The sequence below is a fragment of the Schistocerca cancellata genome, chromosome 8, assembly GCF_023864275.1.
Source record: "Schistocerca cancellata isolate TAMUIC-IGC-003103 chromosome 8, iqSchCanc2.1, whole genome shotgun sequence".
In the NCBI taxonomy this organism is placed as follows: domain Eukaryota; kingdom Metazoa; phylum Arthropoda; class Insecta; order Orthoptera; family Acrididae; genus Schistocerca; species Schistocerca cancellata.
The window spans coordinates 218,753,350-218,764,055 of record NC_064633.1 but is presented as its reverse complement, the minus strand read 5'-3'; the positions used below and the strand labels follow the sequence as shown (position 1 = coordinate 218,764,055).

The 10,706-nt window shown below is 37.3% G+C and overlaps 1 protein-coding gene across 3 annotated transcripts in view; it reads right to left on the bottom strand.

The window, feature by feature from the left end:
- Positions 1-7,846: 7,846 nt before the first annotated feature.
- The window catches only part of LOC126095745 (cysteine--tRNA ligase, cytoplasmic), a 100,173-nt gene continuing 97,313 nt past the window's right edge, over positions 7,847-10,706 (bottom strand). For all 3 annotated transcript variants that reach the window (XM_049910520.1, XM_049910519.1, XM_049910518.1), the window contains exons 11-12: positions 10,266-10,477; positions 7,847-9,962 (exon numbers count right to left, since the gene is read on the bottom strand). In XM_049910520.1, the coding sequence (XP_049766477.1) occupies positions 9,819-9,962; positions 10,266-10,477 (356 nt within the window). In that variant the 3' untranslated portion in view covers positions 7,847-9,818. The remainder of the gene's footprint in view (positions 9,963-10,265; positions 10,478-10,706) is intronic.

Here is a 10,706-nt window from a genome sequence, read left to right as displayed (position 1 = left end):
AGTAGATCCGTTGCAGCTTGGAAGTGTTCTGCCAATAAAATGCAGTCTTTGGTTTACCTTTTCCACAACATTTTCTGTGTGTTCTTTCCAATTTAAGTTGCTTGTAATTGTAATTCCTAGGTATTCAGCTGAATTTACAGCCTTTAGATTTGATTGATTTATCTTTTAGCTGAAGTCTAACAGATTCCTTTTAACACTCATGTGGATGACCTCATCATTTGCACTATTTAGGGTCAGTTTCAAATTTTTACACCGTACAGGTATCTTATCTAAATTGTTTTGCAATTGGTTTTTATCTTCTGATTAGTTTACTAGGACAGCATCATCTGTGAATGACTTAAGACAGCTGCTCAGATTGTCTCCTAAATTGTTCATAAAAATAAGGAACAGCAGAGGGCCTTTAACACTAGTTTTACATAATTTTCGGGTAATCCTCTTCCCTTTATGCCAGCCTTCTATTCCTCCCTTTGGACTTCTTGTGCTTCTGCTGGTGATGTTTTGTCTGTCATCCAGACCAAATAGTTGCTCTTAATTCACTGGAAATTCATTCAAGATCCATCCTAACAGATGTAACTTTATGTTTATGTGCTCTGTTATAGCTCTTTCTCACCCTTCTGTTCTCCAGGTTGTGTTGCTGCAATTGGTTCTCTGCATATTGCCACACCTGCCACTTGAGGTTGTGTTGAAGTGCTTTTTGGATTGCCAGAATAGCAAACATCACTGTGTTTGTGTGTAGGCAATGACTTGAGCATGGAATCCAAAGCATTGTTAAGGTGGTAGCCAGAACCTCTGCTGATGCTTCTATTGGGAGTGGGCATGGATGTGCTGCAGATCACAAACTGCAGCAATGTGACTGCAGGCTTGAGGGATGGACCTATTATGAAGCACATTGATACCAAGCAATGTCTGTGGGGGTGGACTATGTACATAATGTCTGTGAATCAAGAGAAGCTGTGAGGAGCAAACACTAGTCACACACAACTGCAGGAAGACCAGGAGAGGTGGTGATTACATGTATGAAGGGAAGAAGAGCTCCCATAACATTATGAGCACCTGATGACGACGATGATTATGATGTGATGGTGTGTGTCATTGTAATATTGTGCCAGTCTGACACTAGTATGTGGCTGAACACCTCTACAAACTTTGGTCAAAATTTATTTTATTCTTATATTGTGCTTGTCATCAGATTGTTCAAACCAGCTGCTGACACTAGCATAGCACCCTGAAGAATATAACAGCAGACTCAACACACTTGGTTAACAAACATGGAGCTAGTCATTGAAGTGCCATATTTGACCTCCATATAATGACAGACACGTAACTAAAACCTTGTCCACTGAAGGTTTGAATTATTGTATATGCTTAAAATGGGTTAAACAAGTCAGTGATTACTTTAGTATAACTGATTACAACAATGAGTTGCATATAAAAAACTTGAAATTTGTGGGTTATATGGAGTATATTTGTACCAGCAAATAACACAATCTAAATCACATTGCGCAATAAACTCGTTCTGAAAGCAAGCTCATTGAATAGCCTTATTACATCAATTCATGAGAACAAGGTATAGAAAGAGTACAGAGCAACTGCATCAGTTATTTGAAAGGAAAGGGAAAACAACTACAGGAAGATTTACTATATCATGAAGCGAGTTGGGTAGTTTTCGACATGGCTTACTCACACAACTCTGGCACATATTCTATGATGGAAATATTAAATAAAAACAACAGAATGGTAAACTCCTCTGGCTGGATAAGAATTGTCCAGTAGAGAGCAGAAAATGGAAGGAGATGACAAAGACTTTGAAAAGAATCACAGACTTCATCACTTGCTAATTGAGGAGATACACAGCAAAAAATGAAATAGTTAATTATCTGTGAAGTTTAGTCTGCCTTACTTTACAATCACATCAGTGCTGGTGTATCAGACATAAGTGGAAACTGACTGCAACTATGTTGCAGTCATCCACTTTCGGAAGCAGTAACTGTACTTGTGAAATGATCAACCCCTCTAGCAGCAGCTATTGGGTCTGTAGTACCATGCAGCCAACACAGGCAACTTCACATTGCAGTGCACAAAAGTGGCTCCTCTGCATTGAAAAGGATGGAACCAGCAGCAGTATCATCATTTCACCATTGCCAATGTGTTAAACCTTTTCCTTAAATTTGTTGGAAAAAGTTTATTTTAAGCGTTGATGAAATTTTAACACAATGACAAATTGTCTACATTTCAGTTTAAAGCTCAATAGATCATCATCATAATCATCTTTTAAGACTGATTATGCCTTTCAGCATTCAGTCTAGAGCATAGTCCCCCTTATAAAATTCCTCCATGATCCCCTATTCAGTGCTAACATTGGTGCCTCTTCTGATGTTAAGCCTATTACTTCAAAATCATTCTTAACCGAATCCGGGTACCTTCTCCTTGGTCTGCCCTGACTCCTCCTACCCTCTACTGCTGAACCCATGAGTCTCTTGGGTAACCTTGTTTCTCCCATGCGTGTAACATGACCCCACCATCTAAGCCTGTTTGCCCTGACTGCTACATCTATAGAGTTCATTCCCAGTTTTTCTTTGATTTCCTCATTGTGGACACCCTCCTGCCATTGTTCCCATCTACTAGTACCTGCAATCATCCTAGCTACTTTCATATCCGTAACCTCAACCTTGTTGATAAGGTAACCTGAATCCACCCAGCTATCGCTCCCACACAACAAAGTTGGTTGAAAGATTGAATGGTGCACAGATAACTTAGTCTTGGTACTGACTTCCTTCTTGCAGAAGAGAGTAGATCGTAGCTGAGTGCTCACTGCATTAGCTTTGCTACACCTCGCTTCCAGTTCTTTCACTATGTTGCCATCCTGTGAGAATATGCGTCCTAAGTACCTGAAACCGGCCACCTGTTCTAACTTTGTTCCTCCTATTTGGCTGCTTAAATTTCTTTCCCACTGACATTACTTTCGTTTTGGAGATGCTAATCTTCATACCATAGTCCTTACATTTCTGATCCAGCTCTGAAATATTACTTTGCAAACTTTCAATCGAATCTGCCATCACAACTAAGTCATCCGCATATGCAAGACTGCTTATTTTGTGTTCACATATCTTAATCTCACCCCACCAGTCTATTGTTTTCAACATATGATCCATAAATAATATGAACAACTGTGGAGACAGGTTGCAGCCTTGTCTTACCCCTGAAACTACTCTGAACCATGAACTCAATTTACCGTCAACTCTAACTGCTGCCTGACTATCCATGTAAATACCTTTAATTGCTTGCAAAAGTTTGCCTCCTATTCCATAATCTCATAGAACAGGCAATAACTTCCTCCTAGGAACCCGGTCATATGCCTTTTCTAGATCTATAAAGCATAGATACAATTCCCCGTTCCACTCATAACACTTCTCCATTATTTGCCACAAGCTAAAGATCTGGTCCAGACAACCTCTAAGAGGCCTAAACCCACACTGATTTTCATCCAATTGGTTCTCAACTAGTACTCGCACTTTCCTTTCCGTAATACCTGAGAATATTTTACCCACAACGCTGATTAAAGACATACCTCTGTAGTTGTTACAATCTTTTCTGTTTCCATGTTTAAAGATTGGTGTGATTACTGCTTTTGTCCAGTATGATGGAACCTGTCCCGACTCCCAGGCCATTTCAATTATCCTGTGTTGCCATTTAAGACCTGACATACCACTGTATTTGATGAGTTCCGACTTAATTTCATCCACCCCAGCTGCTTTATTGCACTGCAATCTATCGACCATTTTCTCCACTTCCTCAAATGTGATCCTATTTCCATCATCATTCCTATCCCATTGTACCTCGAAATCTGAAACATTACTGATCGTATTTTCACCTATATTGAGCAACTCTTCAAAATATGCTCTCCATCTTCCCAAGGAATCCACAGGATTCACCAGCAGTTTTCCTGACCTGTCCAAAATACTTGTCATTTCCTTCTTGCCTCCCTTTCGAAGACTGCTAATTACACTCCAGAATGGTTTTCCAGCAGCTTGACCCAAAGTCTCCAACCTGTTTCCAAAGTCTTCCCAAGATTTCTTCTTGGATGCTGCAATTATCTGTTTGGCTTTGTTTCTTTCTTCAACATAACTTTCTCTGTCTACCTGAGTTCTAGTATGTAGCCATTTTTGATACGCCTTCTTTTTCTTTTTACAGGCTGCCTTGACTGTATCATTCCACCAAGCTGTTTGCTCCATCCTACCTTTACACACTACTGTTCCAAGACATTCTTTAGCCACTTCTAGTACTGTGTCCCTGTACCTTGTCCACTCCTTTTCCAATGACTGTAATTGACTACATTCAACTAACTGGTACCTTTCTGAGATCACTGTTATGTACTTGTGCCTGATTTCCTTATCCTGAAGTTTCTCCACTCTTATCCTCCTACATATGGACCTGACCTCCTGCACTTTCGGCCTCACAGTCCCAATTTCACTGCAGATTAAATAATGATCAGTGTCATCAAAGAATCCCCTGAATACACGTGTGTCCCTCACAGCCTTCCTGAATTCCTGATCTGTTATTATATAGTCAATGACAGATCTGGTTCCCCTGCCTTCCCAAGTATACCGGTGAATGTTCTTATGTTTAAAAAAGGAGTCTGTGATTACTAAGCCCATACTGGCACAGAAATCCAAGAGTTGTTTCCCGTTCCTGTTGGCCTCCATATCCTCTCCAAATTTACCCATAACCTTTTCATACTCTTCTGTTCGATTTCCAATCCTGGCGTTAAAATCACCCATGAGCAGGACACTGTCCTTGTCCTTTACTCTAACAACTACATCACTGAGTGCCTCATAAAAATTATCCATCTTATCTTGATCTGTCCCTTCACAATGCGAATATACTGACACAATCCTAATTTTCTTGCTAGACACTGTCAAATCTATCCACATCAGTCGTTCGTTTACATACCTTATTGCAACTACGCTGGGTTCCATTTCTTTCCTGATGTAAAGCCCTACACCCCATTATGCTATTCCTGCTTTGACTCCTGACAGGTAGACCTTGTATTCTCCCACTTCCTCTTCTTTCTCACCCCTTACCCGAATGTCACTAGCAGCTAAAACGGCCAGCCCCATCTTACTTGCAGCCTCTGCCAGCTCTACCTTCTTCCCAGAGTAGTCCCCCATTTCATTACCATTTGTTTGCCAAGTCGTATCTTAGGAGTCCCTGGTTTGTCAGTTAGAGGTGGGACTCCGTCACCTCCAAAAGGTCAGAGGCCTTTTGCTCCGATTGTTGCCAGCATCATATTTAAAGTACCAGGGAAGCAGGTTGCTAGCCTTACTTGCCCCGAGTCCCATTGAGTTTTACCCCTAACGGTTGAGGGACTAACCGGTGGATTTGGTAGTCTTTGCCGTATGAGCACAACGGTGACCACGACTCAGAATATGTCAGAGATGCCCAGCCTTGTTCCAAAGTAACTGGTATCCCAACTGTCGGGACCATTTACTTGGCCACTCATATGTTGCCCGTGGTTCATGAACTAGGACGTGACTACAGGAACCCACACCATGAACAACAAGCTCAATAGAGTTAAATCAAAAATTGGCATTCATATAAATGAAAACTAAGCTTTTGTTGCTTTGGTACATGCTGCACAGAAACATATTTCAACAGCAAACTAGGTCTGTAGACTACTGTTGTTTGTGTGGTTTTTTAATTTATCCAACAGTAGTGGTTTGTGGCTTTGGACCTTACCTGGTCTTACACTTCTAGAACAGAAGTTGAATTGCTGGTTGGTCGCAGGATTGCTTTTTTTTCTGACAAAGTCTCAGTGGTGGTTTCATAAATTGTACACAGTGAGGAGTGCAATCAATTACCTCCTATGTGAAGAGTTAATTTTTGTGTTTACTGAATAACAAGTGTCCCTACTGCAAATGTTTTTATTCTGTTATTAAACGATACAGGTGCGTCAAAGTTTTCTTGGAAAGTCATGAATATACCTTTACACTAATACAAATTAAATGAATCTCCTACGTGACACTATTCTGCATTCTAAAACAGAAAAATTACGATCTGAAAATGTATTTTGCCATTTACACTATAATTTCGGCTACTCATTTTCAAATCTGGCAAAGGGGCCTTAGTGAACAGTCCTCTCCTATTTCCTATGTACTTATAGCACTTGAAGGTCAGCATACAGACTTCAGTTTCCTACAGCAGTACGACATAATTCCCGAAAAAATGGTTTTTGAAGATCAGAAGATTTTTGAATGCTGATAAGCATAAAACATTTGTAGTTTATTAATGAATACACTAGCAGCTCAAGGCATAATCTGTAATCGTATAGTCACTAGTTCAAATCTAGCAATAGCGACCTTTTTCTCTTTACTTTCTTTGAATTCCATATTTATCAAAAATGGAAATACTAATTAAACATAAAATCATAGTTTCTAAGAAAAACTAATATCTTTTTACTTTTGAAGTAATATTTTTATGAAAAAGACAGTATTCACGTACATTAAAAGTTGGTTCAAAAATATGAAACCTCAGATACTTTTCCCCCCCCCCCCCCCCCCCTTCTTCTAAAATTTGAATAGTGTTCTTGATGTATCAATTTTCATATTTTTTCCATTTAAATAAGGCATTTTGTATGTCTGTATCAAATTTTAATCTATTTATATACAATGAGTTATTTTTATTAACAAAATTATGAGTCAGTACTTATTAACCAGTAAATCCATGCAAATTCTTAAAGAGTCAAAATACTGTGTATAAAACAGCTTCAAAGGTCTAATTACTTTACAGATTAGTTAATAAGTTAAATATTTAGTGTAACACATGTAAGTGAGAAAAAGGCAACAAAATGTTTCACATTATGTTTAAAGTTTGTTGGAAGTCATTATGTGCTCTCATCATCAAACTCTGCCTAAGTATAGCCCAGGTAATTTGCACTTAATTTTAAGCAAAAGCTAGTTTTTCACGTATCTCAATGTTTACGGTGTCATGTTCCCTCAACTGTGTGTTGTACAATGATATCAATTTCCAAGCACAATCAGTGGTATATGTGGATACAGCTTGCAAAATATGTTGTGATAGTGTTGGTTGTAAAGAAGTAATAAATTAAAATGTCATGCCTATCGCTCAAGTTTTATTACATGAGAAACAAAAATGTAGTAAGCGATAAACTTCTTGATTCAAACAATGGGAAATCTTGGATGGAATGGAACAATATAATAAAAAGGATAGTAGCAGAGATGCTGAGCCACAGAAAGGCACAACAAAAAGACTGTCGGAGAGTTAACTTTTGGCCGACAGCCAGACTCAGTGCGGCTCCAGCTGCCAGAGGCAGTCAGGTGTGTGCAAGTTGCATTTGCACGTGTGTGTATGATGTCTATTTTTGACAAAGGCCTTGTTGACCCAAAACTAACTTTCCAACAGTCTTTTTGTTGTGCCTTTTTCCATTTCATCATTTTGTGGGGGGTGTCAGTGAGAAAAAGTTTTGTGAAAGGCCTGAAATTACGTAAAACTGTTTGAAGCCACTAAGCACTCTCATTCTTGAATACTGGATGAATATGGTCTGGGTAATTTGTGTGCCATGACTTATGCTGCCTCAAGATGTATACAAAGTTTCTAATATACTTGTCTTACTGTTTTTAACTTTTAACATAAGATTATACCTCTTTAGGAGTAGACTGCTACACCACTTTAACTTTCGTCAGGAATTATATGAAACACTGAAAATAATATTTTTGTTGCTCCTGGAAGCCATTAGATAAACAATTGTAACTAGACAGCATCATGAGCTATGAACCGGGTTGGCTGTTTAGTTATAAACTAATATTTACATTTCTTAATAGACATACAATTAAAAAAGTATGCTACTACCAAGATTAAAATCAGTGATTTTATTATTACAATCTGATTACAATGCGCACTGATCTACCAATGATTTTTTTAATGAATTTCAAATGTTTTGTACTTAACAGCACTTTGAAATCATCTTATCTTTAAATACCATTTTGCCAGTTTTTTTCACAATTGTTTTGTACTGCTTTAGGAAATTATTCCCATGCTACTAAGAAAATGGAAAAGATCAGTCCTACAGTCCTCTTTTGAAACAAACTTCATGCATCAGCCCGATTTTAAATTTTATACTTTAGTGCTCAAAATGTGTTGTATGCTTAAAACTCTTAGCCGAAGATAGAATTGAGTAGCAGAATATAAATTTCTAGTGCACATCTTTTTCAATTTCTACTGATGCCTGATAAACATGTATGTTCTGCAGATTGCCTGCATTGATGCATTTCTTTTGAATTAAATGACATTAACAATGCTATAAATATAATTTTTCTTATCAGCAGTGGTTTATAAGGAAGTATGGTTATCTGGAGGCCAAAACTTATTTACATTCCACATTTTTCCCCTTATTACAATCAGCAGAAATTAATCATTCACACAGAACACAGGCCATATGACACTCATGACCTTTTATTCTAGTTATCAAAAACAAATAACTAACCTGGTGAAATTCTCTATGTACTCTGAACAAACTGAAGTACATTATTAAATGTCAGCTCTCCCGAGTTACAAAATAAGAGAATTATATGCAAATGCAAAACGATGCATTTATTGTAATGCTGGAGCAAGTCAAGCTGAAAGGAATGACTTCGAGTCACATGAAATGAAAAAGACAAAGTTAAAACTATAGTTTTAGTTTTAATGCACAAGTAAAATGATCCACTGCACATAGTTCATATATTTCAGTAATTACATATATTCAAAAGGCACACACATATGGTAATCTCTCAGTGTGATCAGTCAAGTTAAAAATGTCAGATTAAAGTCATTCAACATAACCCAAATATAACTGCAACCATCACCACAAAAATTCATGAACTGTGGGTTGCTTACATACAACCACAGGGCAGTTGACAATCACAAAATATTTAAAAATACAACTATTTACAAATAAACATGTTATTAATCTTGGCTGCCTTCAGTAAGACAAAAATATACTCATTAGTACAAGCCCCACAGGAGCTATACAGCATAAAGAGATCAATAATGTTTCATGGTTAAACAAAACCTTTCAATGGCTTTGTGCCATAAAATATGATACTCGCATCTATGACAATAAACTGGAGTTATAAGGAATATCATACACTTTTAATAAAACCAGATGGTTTTAAATACTGACAAATGAAACTGACTTTTTTTCCTTTATGTGTTCAGAACATGAGACAATAAGAAGAAAGGAATGGAAAAGTTTAAAAATGAAATTATGGCAGTGATTAAACATAAAAATGATATAATTAAATACAATACAAGTAATTAAGAGGTTTGCTGTTAATTTGGTTTCCATATACACTGCATGTATTTAGCATTTTCAAGCTTGTCAAACAAAACAGCATCAACTTCTTGACAACAGTCACTAATCACAGTCAAACTATCAGTATCACAACAACATTGATCCATGTTTGATTTTTAAGTTTAAAAAAAAAAAAAAATTAAAAATGGAACAGATCGTAAGCTTTACTTCTCCTAATACTTCAGTACTGACACATTTACATCCCTGACAATATTCCTAGCTTTGTATGTGCACATTAGACTTTACATACACAGTCAAGCAAGTTGTTTGACCTTTTCCTTTTGCCTCTCAGTCAGCAACAGACAAATAACTATATCTCTTTTATTCTTTCATTACAAACAACATTTACACAGTTAAATTAAAAACATGAAAAATAAATTAGGTACTCCAGAAGAACACACACTAAATAAATATCAGTTCACATGACAGAACAGAAATACAAATCTCTGTTTCTTCTACTTCTTCAATATCAGAGTCCATTTGGAAGACTATTCTCTTTGAGTGAGGATAAATAATCATTGTATTTTTTCTCCTGAGCCTGCTGAAGCTTCTGTAGTTTTTTGATCTGACCTTTGCTTAGCTCTTTCCCTTCTTTATCATGGGTAGGAATGCCCTGAAAATAACAGCAAGGTTCATAGCTACACATTTTCACAACATACACCAGCTATAATAGACTGACAAAGATCAATATGTTTAAAGGCATTTCACTGGAAGTGCTTCAAATTTATGCTTCAGCATGAATGCAAATTTAAACAGTAGAAGTCTAGAAAGAATTGCAGCAGAAGACCTATCTGAGCCTAAGGAAACATCCATAGCAAATACGCCTCATACAGGCATGGAAAAATGAAGCCATATTTGTATCAAACAATGAAATAGAAATCTGACAACAGTAACAAAAGCATTAATGAAATTTTACCTTTTCATCAAATTGAGAATATTTATCAGTTTCATGCTTGAACATATCCCAGGGAGGGATTTTGCGCTGAGCGTCTTTTGCTGCCTGAGCAGCTGCCATTTCAGCCTTTTTTCGCTCCTTTTCTGCAGCCTTCTCTGCCTCCTGCTTTCGTCGGGCCTCGCGTTCTGCCAATAGTGTCTCCCTATCAACCAGCTTGATAGCAGATGCTCTTCCTTAAACAGACAGAAACCCCACTGTGAAATCTTTCACATCTTGATTACAATGAAAAGCACATCCAGTTTCTCTTATGTGTAAGAATTGTAATATATTAATTATATTATTTAACTATTGTTAATTGTTTCCACAAAGTAAGATGTGTATTCCTTTCTAATCATGGTGAATATCACACACAGAAAAAGGTGGCAGATGTCTTACTCACTTTGTCATAAGAGTTGTAGTGCG